Source organism: Lithobates pipiens, unplaced genomic scaffold, assembly GCF_037356315.1.
Source record: "Lithobates pipiens isolate NorthernLeopardFrog02 unplaced genomic scaffold, aLitPip1_a1.2 Scaffold_18, whole genome shotgun sequence".
Lineage (NCBI taxonomy): Eukaryota > Metazoa > Chordata > Amphibia > Anura > Ranidae > Lithobates > Lithobates pipiens.
Genome location: NW_027507758.1, coordinates 44,750,565 through 44,767,296, shown reverse-complemented (window position 1 = coordinate 44,767,296; position 16,732 = coordinate 44,750,565). Strand labels below are relative to the sequence as shown.

Below are 16,732 nucleotides of genomic sequence, written 5' to 3'. Positions count from 1 at the left end.
ATAGACACTGAATGGACTATTGTCTTTATTCAACCTTACTATTTAACTGTCTAATGTGCTGTGAGGTGTGGCCCTTGCATCTGTTTCCCACTCTGTTCTGTGCTGAATGAATGAGAGAGCGCTCATCTCTGAGATGCCAGGTGCACAGCTGATCACGCACTATTCGGTGCTTGAATGACTGCATTGGGAGATATTAAGGGAAATTTTCCCTTTTGAGATTAATAAAGTATTCTGGCAAATAAGAGACCCCTTCTCTATATAAATAGGAACCATCTCCTGCCAAAGCTATCACATAGCAAAGGCAAGAGTAGGACATACACGTGTATGTAAATGACTGTGCTTCACCTGTGAAATATTGCAACATGAGAGCAGTAATTCTAGGGCCATCATTCACAGCTAGCTCCACGTTGATATTTCCAGAGGTGGCCGTCATCTTGAGCAGACACTGTTTCAAAGCCTATAAAGAGAGGAGGACTCTATCAACATAACATTCAGGTTCCATGTACACTGGAGCTCATAAATGGCTTTTTTTTTATTTATTTTTTCGAGTTTGGTCTTTTTTTTTTTTTGTTTTTTTTTTTTAACTGCCCATAAACCCCACTCTGTTATCCTATGTGTCTATTCAAGGCTGATAAACGATCAAAAACGTGTCTCACCAGTGCTTAACGTTTTTGAATAATTGAAAAAAAAAAACACTAACGTGGAAAACCACTAATAAACACTATTGCAAAGACGTTAAAATAACTTTATAAAAACGCCAGTAGCCTTGCGGTGAGTCTTTCAACATTTTTTAACGTTCAGTGTGCATGGAGCTTAACATGACTGCTGTTGGGTGATCTGGAAATCGGTTACCTCATTCTTCTATAAATCCAGTGCTGTGCAGGTTTTCTCTACCCTCTTCCTGCTCTCAGTCTTCACTGAGAGCCATTGGGTCCTGCTGTCAGTCAAATCCTGTGAGAAAGGAGGGGGGGGGGGTTTATGGTTGAGCCACACTGTGGGTCTTTGGAGCTCAGGAGCATGCCTGCATGTCTGCCCCCATAGCAAGTGGATTGCTATAGAGGCAGACACAGAAGAGAAGGCGCCCAGAGTACCAGCAGGGTACCCCGGAAGAGGTTTGAGGTTGCTCTGCTCAGTACCCTTACACAGAGAAGGTAAGTATAACTTGTTTGTTTTTAAATAATGAAAAATGTTTACAACTGCAAAAAAGCAGAACTCCGGGAATGGCAAAAAATCCCTCATTAGTACACGCACACGCGTGCGCACACACACATATACACCACTAAACACTTATTGCTAGGGGTGCACTGAATGGGTTTTTTGGTGCCAAAACTGATACAGAAGATTAAAAATACACTAGCCCGAAAACCGAAACCTATTTAAAAAAATATATTTTTATACAGGAGATGGTCAGAGACTAGGGACATGGCACAGGAGATCAATGCAGCCTCACCAGTGCCTTTCAGATGCAGCCAGCGTGTCCCCCATGGCAGCCTGTGAAGGGAAGAGAGGAGAGCCTCCTACGCCGCCTGTTTGATCACATCGCAAGGAACATCACAGCTTTCATTTCAATAGCTGTGTGTTCCTGGCCGCGTGCCGTCACTTAAAGCCCCTCCCCCTTGTCCAGGCACTTTGATAGACAGATCACCCATCCAGTCCTGGGACGGGTGATCTGTCTATCAAAGTTCCGCAGACAAGGGGGAGGGGCTGTATGTGACGGCGAGTGGCCTGGAACACACAGCTATTGAAATGAAAGCTGTGATGTTCCTAGCGATGTGATCAAACAGGCGGCGGAGGTGGCTCTCCTGCGCTTTAGGGCACCCCCATGACCCGCCCCATTTTCGGCTCCATTATCGGCCGTTTTTCTCTTTCGGCAAATTGCAGAAAAGGGTATTTTCGGCCGATACGTTTCGGTGGCCGACATTTCGGTGCATCCCTAGTTATTGCATTTTGTGAAATTCCTCGCCATCAAAAATTCTAATTGAATATTCAAGAAGGCAGCTCTCCAATTCAAGAAATGCAGCATCTGTTCTGTCAAGGAGCTGTTAGAACAGTTATTACATCATATCCTCTCCTCTTTCTACACTGTAATCAAACTACATTTCCCATCTTGCTTTGAGAATTGCAGTGAATATGAGGTGGGTACATTAGGCCTGTACATGTTAAATGTGAGAGCCCACTTCAACATAAATCCCACCCCCCTCCTGCATCCAGCCAGCCACGCTACTTGGTAACACACAGCAGGAGGTTACAGCCTTATATATACAAAGCATGTTTGTTTTCTCCCCCTCCAGTCACAACTCCTTACTAAACTGTTAGACACATGCCCATAACGATATATTATACACACTGTTATCTTCTGTAATTCAGTATTAGAAATAGTCATCGTCCTGCTGTAGCTCAGTGCTTGTATGGTGTATGTGAGAACATTCCTAGCTGCACCAGAGAGAGCGCCGGGCCATACTGCTTTACATGCAAAGCTGGCGGGGAGTGGAGGACGGGCAGCAAGAGGACACCACCTCTATGGGCGGTACAGACCAGGGGCTGTGAGACCCCTTCTGCCCTCTACAGCAAGCGGATGCAAGTAGAAGTTCCTGCTTACTGTAGAGAACTACTCCTGGGAAGTGCCAAGACTGGTGGCTTGGGAGTACAGGAGGAATAGCAAATAGGAAATCACTGGGGATTAATGGATTTTCATAAAGATCAGCAGACTACTACAGGGGAACTACAGCGCTCAAAAGATGGTGGATGGCATAGTCTAGGAATGTAGGAGATCTGCAACAAGGAGTTTTGCTTTCCTGGAGTTCTGCTTTAAAGTAATAAAATACTACTGAGTAATGAGATGACACAGAAGTTTTGGTTGTAACAATGAATAAAACAGTCTGTTATTGTAAGATTATGTAAGGGCTCCTAATGTTTTTGCAAAGCTGTCACATGTTGCCACACTGCAGCTGTGTTTTTGGTCTACACTCTAACGGTCTAACCAGTATTATTTTGATTCACGTTTCCTGTTTTAAGGTATGTTAATGTTTTTGTAATTCTTACCAACTTCCTGGCACACATTGTCTATGAATATACTGTAGAGAGCCTCCTTGTTGCATTATATTTTATACTTGCATACGTGAATATTAGATCTATTAATATTTCGTGTTTTTTTTTTTTTTTTTTTTTTTTTTTTTTTTTCACATTTGATTCATGCAAATCTTATCAAAGTGTATTTTATTTTTTTAAACGTATAGTGTGTGTGTGTGTATATGTACGCACACACACTGCCCATTCATAAAGTATTCTGACCCCCTTCACTTTTTTAAAATTTTATGTTATATTAGAAATGTTTGCAAATATATGAAAAGCTGAAATATCTCATTGGCCTAAGTATTCAGGCCCTATTCAACAATGCTTGAAATTCAATTTCTCATGATCGTTGCGGAGAGGTTTCTACACCTTGATTGGAGTCAACCTGTGCTAAATTAAATTGATAAGACATGATTTGGAAAGGCACACCTCTTTTATAAAAGGCCTTGTAACTGGCTATGCATGCTGTATCCAAGCAAAAGTTATGAGGTCAAAGGAGCTGCCTGCAGACCTCAGAGACGGGATTATTGCACAGATCTGGGCAAGGCTTTTAACTGTAGTATCAGGCTGCAACATAACCAAATTGAAAAGTGAAGCGGGATCTGAATACTTTATACTTTTTCCATGGCAGGTCTCAGCTGCTCCAACTGAGCACACCCGTGACCTACCCCCCCCCCCGAGCACCAGGGGTGGACGACCACCAGCGGACCCTTACACTCGTGCAGGAGGGAGCTGGGCTTGAATATTGCTTGCATGTTAACCACTTTCAGACCGGACCAATTTGCTGGTCAAAGACCAGACCACTTTTTGCGATTCGGCACTGCGTCGCTTTAACTGACAATTGCGCGGTCGTGCGACGTGGCTCCCAAACACAATTGACGTCCTTTTTTTCCCACAAATAGAGCTTTCTTTTGGTGGTATTTGATCACCCCTGCGGTTTTTATTTTTTGCGCTATAAACAAAAATAGAGCGACCATTTTGAAAAAAACGCATTATTTTTTACTTTTGTTATAATAAATATCCCCCACAAATATATAAACATTTTTTTTCCCTCAGTTTAGGCCGATACGTATTCTTCTACACATTTTTGGTAAAAAAAATCGCAATAATCGATTGGTTTGCGCAAAAGTTATAGCGTTTACAAAATAGGGATAGTTTTATAGCATTTTTTATTAATAATTTATTTTTTTATTTTTTTTACTAGTAATGGCGGCGATCAGCGATTTTTTTTTTTTTTTATTGTGACTGCGACATTGTGGGGGACCCATCGGACATTTTTGACACATTTTTGGGACCATTGTTATTTATACAGTAATCACTGCTATATAAATGCAGTGAAAGGGTTAACCAGTGGGTGGCAGTGTAGGGGTTAAGTGTTCCTAGGGGTGTGTTACTAACTGTGGGGGGGTTGGGCTTTCATTTAGTGAACACTGATCTCTGCTCCAATCACATGGAGCAGAGATCAGCGTCACTAGTTGCTAGGCAGAATGGAGAAATGCTGTTTACTCGGCATTTCCTCCATTCGGCCGCTCCGTGAGACGATCGCGGGGATGCCCGCGGCGATCAAGTCCGCGGGTCCCGCGACCGGACTCACGGGGGTCCCGACCAGCGCGGGAGAGCGCCGCCGGTGGCGCGCTCCCGATGGCAGGGCGGCATTGAATATTGGACGTACCTGTACGCCAATATGCCTGCCCGTGCCATTCTGTCGACGTACATCGCCGTGCGCTGGTCGGGAAGTGGTTAAGAACCCGCTGCGTGGGAGACTTCCGGGGTAGCAGCATGTGGTTCCGGCTGCTGGAACACAGGAGGAAGGGGTGGGTCATCTCACCGTGACTTCCTTCTGCTCTTAAGCAATGGACGCCAGAGGAGCTGCTTTTAAGGAGCACACAGGTGTTCGTGATGGAGGAGGCAGTCATTGGCAGCAATGGCGGATGCAGGCGCCCAGGTTCCCGGCCATGCCCTGGTAGGAGAGGTGCAGAGGCATCTTTTTTTTTTTTTTTTTTTTCCCTTTTCTTCACTGGGTGGTTTTGTTTGGTGTGATGGTTAGAGCCTGCAGTTGTCTACTAAGATGACACATTCCTTTAGCAGTTTTGCATGGTGGGAGACTCTGGGGCGTGATGGTCAGAGTGCTTTGGGCACTGTTACTTGTCTCTCCATTGCAATAGCATCTTGCTAATAGAGGTGTGGGGGTGGTTTCTGTCTTACAGAAAGCCACCGCCAAAACAGAACTGCAGGAAGAAAATAACCTTTGTGCAAAAACCCATTAAGCGACTCATGGGCCAAACCGCTTGGCAGATCCTGCATCGCTGGTTTAGTAAGGAAAGCGTCCACACAGGAGTGTAAGGAGCTCTTTGAGACAGGAATCAGCAGAGACCCTAGGGACAATACGTTACCTTATGATGAAACAGGGCCAGAGTTCCAGGAACAGAGCTCCCAGTCCAGTCTTCCTCCTACCATTTCAAGACTAATTGAAAGGGAGTCGGAGGAAGATGGAGGGGAAGGGGAGACAAGGCGAAAAAAACATCTAGATATAAACTAATGCTAGAAGAAGTGGGTGACTTACTAAAAGTGGTCAGTGTGTTTGTTTTTTTTGTTAGAGCACTCAAAAGGAGGTTTCCTTTAGAGTAGGATGAAGCGTTGGTGTGGAATAAAAGACCTAAAATTGATGCCGCCTTCTTCCAAGTGTCTAGACTGAGCATTTGAGGACGTTTGCATACGTTGACACCATGGACAAAAGAGCAGACGCACTGTTAAGGAAAGCCTGGGACTTGTCCTTATCTAACCTAAAGTCGGCGATGGCCACAACAGTACTAGCCAGAAACATGGAATGCTGGCTGGAAAAACTTGGCCATGTGGTAGCAAGCACCTCTAGGAAAGATTTGCTAGAGTCCTTCACTACCTCCCTTTTTTTTTTTTTTTTATAAGAGCTGTCAAATACGTGGCACACATCTAGGCGGAATCCATCAGAATGTTGGCTAGATCTTCAGCCCTAGTTAATTTAGCCAGGAGTGCTCTTTGGTTTAAGACCTGGTCAGGGGACTCCACTTTAAAGGTAAAGTTGTGCGGAATTCCCTTTATAGGAGATCTGATGTTTGGATCGGATTTGGACACGGTCCTTGATAGAACGGAGGATAAGAAGAAAGCTTTTCCGCAGAAAAAAAGTGGTGCAACGAAGGAAGAATTTTTTTGTCCTTTTCAGCAAGCCGATAAAGAAAAAGATCAGACCCAGGAATCCTCAAAGGGGGAGAGGAGAGGTGCTCTTTAGACCTCCTGAGCAAACCTCAAAAAAGCAAGGACGACCATCTAGCAGTAGGCGGGAGGTTGGGGGGGGGGGGGAAGCAACAAAAAGCCAGTTTGCTCTGAATCTAATCAGTCAAGGATATCAGCTAGAATTTTCAGACACCCCAAGCTGGTTTTGTATTACAAACCTTCAGAGGGATCAGGAAAAATCCCTGGCGATGTCTCATCTGAGAGAACTGATGCAACAGGGTCCCGAAGGACCAAGAAGGCAGGGGTTTTTACTTCAACATTTTCTTGATCAGGAAACCATCTTGGAAATTTCTTCTGATTCTCAACCTGAGGATTCTGAACCAATCTACAGTACATAAGGTTCCGAATGGACATGATTTTCTCTGTGAAAAACATACTCACCCCAAACTGTTGCATGGCATCCAGCGACCTGAGGGATGCTTATCTCCATATACCAATTGCAGCTACATCACAGAAATTTGTGAGACTAGCACGGGGGGAGGTGAGGTTATCACCTTCAGTTCAGGGCACTGCCCTTAGGCCTCTCCCAGAGTGTTCAGAAAAGTGATGGCAGAGGCTCTGGAGTCCCTGAGGCTGAAGGGGATCTCCATAGTGCCTTATCTGGATGATCTACTTCTGTTCGCAGAAACAAAACGACAGGTTGTGGTCAATCTGCAAGTAACCCAGGGACATCTACACAGCCTAGGTTGACTTCTGAATCTGCAGAAATCTGATACCATCTCAACGAGTGAGGTTTCTGAGATGCAAAATGGATTCCACAGAACAAAGAATCTTCCTCCCACAGGAGAAGGTAGAAAAAAATGCAGTTGGCTCTAAGAACCCTTCAAACCAACACAGAGGTTTCAGTAAGAGAAGCCATGTCAGTTTTAGGTCTGTTAACCGCAGCAATTCCTTCAGTGCAGTGGGCCAGGCTACATGCTCGACGTCTGCAGGCAAACATTCTACTGAATTGGACACCCCAGGAACCTCAGGAAAAGAAGTTCAAAATGGGAACAAGGGCAAAAAGGTCACTTTGGTGGAGAGAGCAAAGAAACATCTCAAAAGGACTCCCATGGACTTTTCCAATAACGCAGAGAGTAATGGCAGATGTGAGCTCATGGGGGTGGGGAGCTCACCTTGAAAAGCAAACACTGAGTTTGGTCCAAGCCAGAGGCAAGAAGTTCCTCAAATTGGAGGGAGTTTAAAGGCTGTCCATCTAAGCCTCCTATTCTTCCAGCAGGCCCTAAAATAACAGCATGTTCAGGTGTTGCCGGACAACATGACGACCGTAATTATACCTAACAAAGCAGGGGGGCACAAGGAGCAAGACCCCGATGGTACTAGCTCATCAAATACCGAGTTGGGCAGAGGACAATTTGGCCTCGCTGTCCGCAGTCCATCTGAAACACCCTAGCAGACCTTCTCAGCAGAAGGGAAGTAAGGGAGGCGGAATGGTCATTTAAACCAAAAGTTATTTGAGGCGATCACTGAGAGTTGGGGCCTTCCTCAGGTGGACCTCTTTGCAAGTCAAATACATTTAAAAGAAAATCAGCCTTCTCTCTCCAGAGACGGGATGAAGCGCTTGGAGTGGATGCATTAGCTCACAAATGGGACTTTCCCATCTTACGCTTTCCCCCTGTTTTAGCTAATACCATGAGTGTTGGCCATGTTCAGGACAGAGTCCACATATCTGATTTTAATTGCTCCCTATTGGCCAAAGACCCTGGTTCTCAACCCTATTGAATCTCTCAGCAAAACCTCCCTGGAGATTACCGATCAGGGAGGACCTTCTGGGTCAGATTCTTCATCCAGATCCAGTGTACCTCAATCTAACCACTTGGCTTCTGGGGAAGAAATTCTAAGGAAAACGGGGCTATCAGAAAAACTTAACAACACCCTACTAGGAAGATGATCACAAGGGCTATTTATGTCAAAGTCTAGAAGTGTTACAATACCTGGTGCTCCAGCAAGAACTTTAAAGATTAAGTAAACCCTGATGGGTTTTACTTCTTCTTTTGCTCCCTGCAAAGCCTGCAAATGAAAAGCATAATGGGCTAGTATGCATCGCAAGCTAGCCTATTATGTGCCACTTACCTGCAAAATAATCCAGCGATGTCCCCTGTGTAGGCAACATCCATCTTCTGGCCCCTTGGGCTCTGATTCGCCGGAGCCTCGTGACATCACTTTCACGCATGGGAGCCGCGATTTAACGGCACAGGCTAGGGAAGAAATGGTACTTAGTTTACTTGTAGTTCGCCAAAAATTACAACGGTGCATGCGCGGGGAAGAAACTAAACTATCTCCTAAACGGCGCATGTTTAGGAGATATTTCAACTACCTAATAAGTAAGCCTTATTCTAGGCTTACCTATAGGTAGAAGTCCAAAAAGTGGGTGTACAACCACTTTAATTTCGTTAGCACTATTTCAGTTTTGGAATTTCTCCAGGAAGGAATGGAGAGGGGTTTAGTAGCAAGTACACCCAAGATGCAGGTAGTTGCATTTTTTTTTTTTTTTGACCTTTTACAGCGCCTAGCTGTTCTTTCACTCATAGACTCTGGCAGCTCTGACCGCTGGGTGAGATCCTGTCTATCGGCTTCCTGGTCTGTCCCATCTCCCTTACCATCACGGGGCACTGACTTCTAATCCTGATACTACTAAAGGTACAAGCCTTATCAGCCAGTGGCATGGCCTCTGTGCCACAGTATTCTAAATAGGCCCAGAGGATGCAGTGTTGGTCTGCTTGTAGGGCTGCAACTATTATCGTAATCAGTTGGCCAATTTTTTTTTTTTATGAAAAAACGGTTACACAGGTCATATACAGGCATCCTGTCATGATGGAACACCATAATTTTCTGACCCCCCCGCCAGGAATGCTTAGGATCATGGGGCACGTGTTATCATAGAAATTTAATGTACTTTACTGAGTATTGTACAGCCTTTAGCCCCTACCTTATCACTTCACACAGGTGCAGCTCGGCTCTCATGGCTGCTTCTCGCCTCTCCCTCTGTCTATTCCCTTGCAGCGGGTGGGGCTGAGAATATCAGGGAGGGGCTGAGGTCAGCGAGTAGGAGAGGCGCGGACGTGCTTGTACACAGGAGGATTCTAAGGGAGTGGCAGGGAGGAAGGTGCGGACCAACTAATCGATAATGAAAATCGTTGACACCGATTTTAATAATTTCAGCGCTATCTGCTTGTAAAATTGTTACCAATATGTGGGGAAACTTATTTGTTTAGCATTTGCGTTGGAAGCATTTTGAATGACCCCATTTATTTATTTTGGAAAATTTTCCCTTCAGTTGACCAAAAATGTTGCTGGTTTTGGTGCAAATGGTATTTATTTAAATTACATTTTCATTAAAATAATCTTTCAAAGTGTAAAAAAAATAAAAACGAAGTCTTGTGATGGGGGCATTACAGCTTGATTCGGGGACATAGGTTAAAGCATTCTGTTTTACAGCTTCCAGATGACTGAAAATGGCGTATGCACACATGTGGATACTCTGGGTTTTAATATAAAGGAACAAAATGGGCAATAAATACTGATGAAAAATTGACTATGCTCCTACCCTGCTTGTACTGCATGGAGAGGAGGAAATCCCCCCTGGTGCTGCACATCCATGCAGGTATTCAGTGGTGAAGTGGCAACCTCAGCCTGGGCTTCCGCCAGGCCGTGCCCTGGGAGCATAGCCTGGCAGGAGCCCAGGCTGAAGTTGTAACTTCACACAGGCTAAAGTTGTAACTTCACCCCTGAATACCTGCGTGGAGGTGTGGCACCAGGGGTTTTTCTCCTCTCTAGCTGCTGTAGGAGCTGAGACAAGCTCCACTTCCTGCCAACACTCGTGCACCAGCGGACACTTGCATCCTTCACTCCCCGAAACAGCTGAGCCTGAGCGGCACACGGCTCTGTCCATGTGTCACTGCTTTTACTACGTGTTTGCCAAAATGCTATGGTATCATTAGAATGAAAACTGGTGCCTGGAGGAAGTGCCTGGTGATCTGATGCTGGTGGGCATCATTACTGATCAAGTTCAGTTATTTTAAACATTTCTCAAAGTTTCCAGATTAACCACTTGCTGACCCGCCACAGCAAATGCACTATATTGGGATGGCACATGCAGGAACAATCGCGTACATGTATGGGATTGTGCCTGCTCCCAGGTTAGGATTAGGCAATCGAGTATTGTGATTATTACAGCTTTCTTACTGTTGTGATTGGCGCACAGCAATCACATGGTACCTGGCTACCTGTACCGTGTGATTAGCTGTAGCCAATCACAGATCACAACCAAAAGCAAGCTGTTCATGAATGGTTAACTCAGGGATCATTTGAGGAGCATTTGTACTGTCCTGGCAATTTAGGGCTTTGAGAAATAGGCTGTCAGTACACCAGGATTGATTAATTTTCAAATATACATACCTTAGTTTGTAGACGCTAAGGCATGGTTCACACTGCAGCGATGCAGGAACCCTTACTGCATGGGTCTTCAAACTACGGCCCTCCAGTTGTTCAGGAACTACAATGCCCATCATGCCCAGTCATATCTGTGAATGTCAGTTTTACAATGCCTCATGGGATGTGTAGTTTCGCAACAGCTGGAGGGCCGTAGTTAGAGGATCCCTGCCTTACTGGATTTGCAGGGTTCCCGCATCACATGTCTCCCATAGGCAGTTCACACTGCTGTATACAAACGGCTGGGAGTGTCAATAGAAAGTTGATGACACTGCATAGTGTAGTGCAAATTGTCAATTCGGACAGGAATCGGATCGCATGGGTGTTCACACCCATGCGATCTGATTCTAGCGGGGACCAAAAAAGGGTCCTGCACGAGTTTGATCCTCATGCACTGTGATTTCAGCCGTACAGTCTGTATGGCTGAATTTGCATCATAGACATTGCACGTAATTTGCTCAGCAGTTCAGTACGCATCACATGCAATGTCTGACATCACAGCAGTGGGACCAATTAATATACACTTATTGCCTTTTTTTTTTTTTTTTTAACACAAATCCTGTCTCCTGTAGCAGAATACATTTTGGTCTAAACTTATGGAAAAATTGGATTCTTTAGTGTTTTTGTTTGTTTTGGATATGTGTTGTAACAAAGAAGAAAATATTGTTTTGTTTAACATTTTTGGTCTTTTTTTAACTTTTTTATAATAAACCCCAGTGGTGATCAAACGCCACCAAGAGAGCTTCATTTGTGTGAAAAAAAATTATAAAAATGTTATTCGAGTACAGTGTTGCATGCCCATGCAATTACCAGTTAAAGTAGCGTAGTGCAAAACATGAGCCTGGTCATGAAGGAGGCAAAACCTTCTGTGGTTAAAGTGGTAGTAAACCGCTACAGGGGAAAACTCTCCCCTGTAAGATAAATGCATAGTGTGCTAGTATGCATCTCATACTAGCACATTATTCAAGGCCTACCTTAAAACTAAGCCCATCCAGCGGCTACCAGTAGTTGCTCACCACTGACAGGGCTACCATCTTTACCCTGTCTTCCTTATGTGTTCACTGCCTCTGGCTACATGAGTGGCTGGGGCCGCGCTGGCATCACTCCCTGCGGCACGGGCTATGAATGTTCCGGCACGGTATGTCAGACCTTCAGACTGCATGTGCTGTTGACGTCACCTGTTGCATGCAGTGTGAATATCTTCTAAACCAGGAATATGCAAACTGTGGACCTCCAGCTGTTGCAAAATCACAAGTCCCATCATGCTTCTGCCTCTGTGTGTCATGCTTGTCAATGTCAGTGTTGCAATGCCTCATGAGACTTGTAGTTCTAAAACAGCTGGAGGGCCACAATTTGCATATCCCCGTCCTAAACTGTGCACATTTAGGAGATATTGACTGTACTTATAGGTAAGCCTTATTATAGGCTTACCTGTAGGCTCAAGATGAAAAAGTGGGTTTACTACCACTTTAAACAATAAATTAGTTTTAGGGAAAAGGATGCAAGTATGTCCACTAATAAAGGGTTACTTTTATTCAACCTCTATTGAATCCTTAATTAAGGTATTGATGTCGTAACCAAATAGCATATGGAAAGAAAGGGGGAAGCGCAGTTCGATTAACACGGACTGCAGAAGGGGGTTACTTTGGGCACCAAAAAGTATTTCAAAATGAGGTTAATTCATACAAAAATTATATTTTTTATTTTTATATTAAATTTCATTATTAACCACAATTAAGTAACTAAAAAAACCAAGGGCAATTCATAAAGAATACCCATATACAAAATACAGTACATGTATCGCGAAAGACGGACTACCAACAGGACATAAATGACACACACGACAAACACAGAAAATGACGCTGGTCCAGACCAATTGCTGCTAGTTGCCGTAAATGATTATAGTATATTAGTTAGATCTGGAGAAATGCTCACAATGTCTTTAAACATTTACCAGGCAGTCAACAGCAAGCTAAGGGGAGAAACTAATATTGAACTACAGCTATTACTATTAACCTCATTTTTTAAATACTTTTTGGTGCCCAAAGTAACCCCTTCTGCAGTCTGTGTTAATCAAACTGCGCTTCCCCCTTACTACCACTTTAAGCTAGTCATTCTGCTGTTTTTTTTTTTTTTTTTATTTGTTTTGATTCCAACTCCTGCTTTTTTATTTTTTTTGTTTTTTTTTTTTTTTTTTTATATATATTTCTTTAGTTTGACTGATATTCTTTCTGTACTTGCAGGTCAGTCGATCAATGGATAAAGTTGGAAAAATGTGGAACACATTCAAATATCGGTGCCAGAATCTCTTTAGCAATGAGGATGATGCGAATCAAAATGACATTGTGGATGTTAATGCCAACAGATGTTTGAATGGTGGGGATAAAGCTGAGGGTTCCGCTGGTCCGGTCTCCTTGCAGTCAGCTAGTCCCCTACACCAAAACATTTCTTCTCAAAGGAGCCTGAGTCCTTGCAGTAGTTCTAGTAGGAGGAATCCAAACTGTGTCTCTGAAATGCCGCAGTTAGTTGAAATTAGTACTGAAAAGGACAATGATGTGGGTCTAAGTGCAGGTGCCCGCCTGGCACGCAGAGACTCGTATACTCGCCATGCCCCATGGGGTGGCAAAAAGAAGCATTCATGCTCCACCAAAACTCAGAACTCTATTGATCCAGACAAAAAAATTGGTAGGCAAAGGAACGGGCTTCAGAGGAGAGAGAGACGTCATGTGGTTGGATCAGTACACGATATGGAGGTCGTTTCAAGCAGGGCAGTTGGAAGTCGCAGTTTACGGCAGAGGCTGAATGAGACCGTGGGCTTGTGTTTTCCGATTAGAGCTTATAATAGGCAGTCAAAGCCACTTTTCACTACTAAGAGGAAAATTCATCTCTCTGAACTGATGCTTGAAAAATGCCCCTTTCCTGCTGGATCTGATCTGGCCCAAAAATGGCACCTGATTAAACAGCACACAGCACCCGTCAGTCCACACACAAGCATACTGGACACATTTGAGCAGTCTTTGCTTTCTGCCGAAGATGAAGAGGATAGATTACGGGAGAGGCGTAGGCTTAGTATTGAGGAAGGCGTTGACCCTCCACCAAATGCCCAAATCCACACTTTTGAAGCGACAGCACAAGTCAACCCTGTATATAAGCTTGGACCAAAACTTGCTCCTGGCATGGCCGACGTGACCGGTGACAACGGCGCAACATCACAAGGCGGGTGCGAGTCTGAAGAAGACGGCCCGACTCTCTGCCTGCAGTCACGGCGCCAGAAGCAGCGCCAGTTTTCAGGAGACAGCCATATTCAAACGAATAGACAGGGAGCCTGGAAAGTGCACACCCAGATCGATTATATTCACTGCCTTGTGCCAGATCTGGTGGAAATCACAAGCAACCCATGTTACTGGGGGGTCATGGATCGCTACGAGGCAGAGGCCTTGTTGGAAGGCCGGCCAGAGGGCACTTTTTTGCTCAGGGATTCCGCACAAGAGGACTATCTATTCTCCGTGAGCTTCCGCCGCTACAACCGATCTCTGCACGCCCGCATTGAGCAGTGGAACCACAACTTCAGCTTTGACGCTCATGACCCCTGTGTGTTTCACTCCTCCACTGTTACCGGACTCTTAGAACACTATAAAGATCCCAGCTCTTGCATGTTTTTCGAGCCCTTGCTGACGGTACCTTTAAACAGAACTTTCCCTTTTAGCTTGCAGTATATCTGCAGAGCAGTCATTTGTAAGTCTACCACGTACGATGGCATTGATCTACTTCCTCTGCCATCTATGTTACAAGACTTCCTTAAAGAGTATCATTATAAGCAAAAGGTCAGAGTTCGGTGGCTAGAGAGGGAGCCCATTAAGTCAAAATAATTAAAAAGCAACATTTCTTCTTGTCCCGTCTTTACCTTCCAGATTATCCACCTCATAGACTTAGAAATATGCTCAACGTGTATCAGTTAAATGATAAAAAAAAATAATAATTAAAGCACATGTACTTGTATTTAGAAAAATAATCAAGTATGACACTTCAAGCTTTAAGTGTATCTGTCTATTGTCTTCTGCCTATACAGAAGACATCTTGTGCATTCTGTGGAACGATGAAGCAGAATCCTTAAACTGCATGTTCTTATGAATGCTAACACTAATTGTACTAATGCTCGTATCTCTGTTTTTTGTAGCAGGAAATGAGGTGTTTATATGGCTTAAAGAAACAAAAAAAAAACAAGAAAAAAATTGAAAAAAAAAAACATATAAGAGTTTACTTGTCCAGATTAAGCTATGTATTCCCACCACATAAAAACCTAGATCTCCCAAAAAAAAAAAAAAGCTAGATGGACAAACTTGTCTTTTCCCATCATAGTGTGGAGAATAAATCTGTTGCCTTTTTATTAAGCTAAAGTTCCTAATATGCTACCGCAATAGAAAATATTTTTAATGACAAAAATAAATAAAATTCAAGAAGTTTGAACTGGTGCTTACTTGGTTAAAGAACAGAGTTTGAAAGGATCACAAGCTAAAATACAAGTTGACTTGGGCTGTTCCACACTGTTCTGTTGTGGTAACTTGCGTGTCGGCGTGCTGCAGTGTAATTTGTTCTTAAAGCGGACCTTCAGTTATTTGTTTCACCTTTCCATTTATTAAATCTTCTGCCCTTGTTTTAACTTTGGATAGAATTTTTTTTTTTTTTCCTGCCAGTAAGTACCTTATACAGCCCACTTCCTGTTTCTTGTCTGGTAAAAAGTCTAGGCTTGTGACATCAGACAACTCTTATTCTCATGAGTTTGCCAGGAAAGGAAGGGGGGGTGAGTCATAAGAGGGCCAATGAGAGCTGCGTCTGTGTAAATCCAGGAAGTGAACAGGCAGCAGCTTCAGCTGCCCACAGTTAAAATGGTTGCAGCCAGACTTGATGGAGGGAGATTTCTGCAGCATATTTGGCAAGTACAGAATCACAGTATATATAAAATATGCAAAGTGGTTGGAGGGAAGCTTTAGAATGACTAATGTGTTGACTACAAATTATGTGAGCAGACCTCTTTAAGGCTGGGTTCACACATGTCCTGCTGCAGTTTGCAGTCCCAGAGTCCGGTGGGTTTCTGTTCACTGGTTCAGGTGCAAATTCAATTTTTTTTGCCTGAATTCTCACCTGAGCCGGACCCAAAAACCCACAGGACCCTTTTTAAAACCGCACAGCGGTTGCTCCGGACATTGGTGAACAGTCTCTCCATTAAAAGCCGGTCACATTCACATATGTGAATTAGATGTGGATAAATACGCATCCAATTTGCATATATGTGGACCCAGCCTAAAGTGGATCTTGACTGCATCTGAGCACCACAAACTCCATTCGTTCATTTTTAATATTCATAGCGGGCTCCCCCATCCATCCATGCCTTGTGCTTTATTTTGTTGAGAAATCACTTTGAAAAACACCCCCTAGCATTTCTAGCCAGGGACCACTTGAGTAAGGGCAAATGTTCATGATGCACTTTACTTCCTGGAATCCATCTGCCCTTAGCTCAAGCATGCATGCAGGAGAGTGTGCTTAGCTGAGAAAACTCCCTCCTTCTCTCCTCCCCCCTCTTCCATTTGCCTGGGCAAGAAACCAGGAAGTAACGGAAGAAATAAAAAAAAAAAAAGTTTAAAACAAGTAAATATGATCTACGTTCCTATCTATTAATGCCAACAGCAAGAGGATTAAAAATGAATGTTGATTGGGAGAGTGAAGTTCCACTTTAATGCTCCCCAAGGGCTCCTTGCCAAACATACGTATTGCAGAGCACCATAACAGTAACGCACTATACTGTGTGGTGGTGTGCTTTATCCGCGGTTCACACTATAACCCGCATGTGAATCGCACAGGAACCAGCCGCATTCCTGTGCAATTCATATGTGACACGGTGCAATTTAAGCCCATTTCATTTTGAACGGGCTCAAATCACATCACACCAAAAATGCAGGCA

General features: G+C 43.9%; 1 protein-coding gene across 4 annotated transcripts in view; it reads left to right on the top strand.

Moving 5' to 3' along the window:
• The window catches only part of SOCS5 (suppressor of cytokine signaling 5), a 297,792-nt gene that overhangs the window by 65,728 nt on the left and 215,332 nt on the right, over nt 1-16,732 (top strand). For 3 of the 4 annotated variants that reach the window (XM_077485642.1, XM_077485641.1, XM_077485643.1), the window contains one exon: nt 13,017-15,240. The exons of the other annotated variant lie outside the window; for it this stretch is intronic. In XM_077485642.1, coding sequence (XP_077341768.1) covers nt 13,029-14,642 — 1,614 coding nt within the window. In that variant the 5' untranslated portion in view covers nt 13,017-13,028 and the 3' untranslated portion in view covers nt 14,643-15,240. Of the gene's footprint in view, nt 1-13,016; nt 15,241-16,732 lie in introns of those variants that run through there. 4 annotated transcript variants of the gene reach the window in all.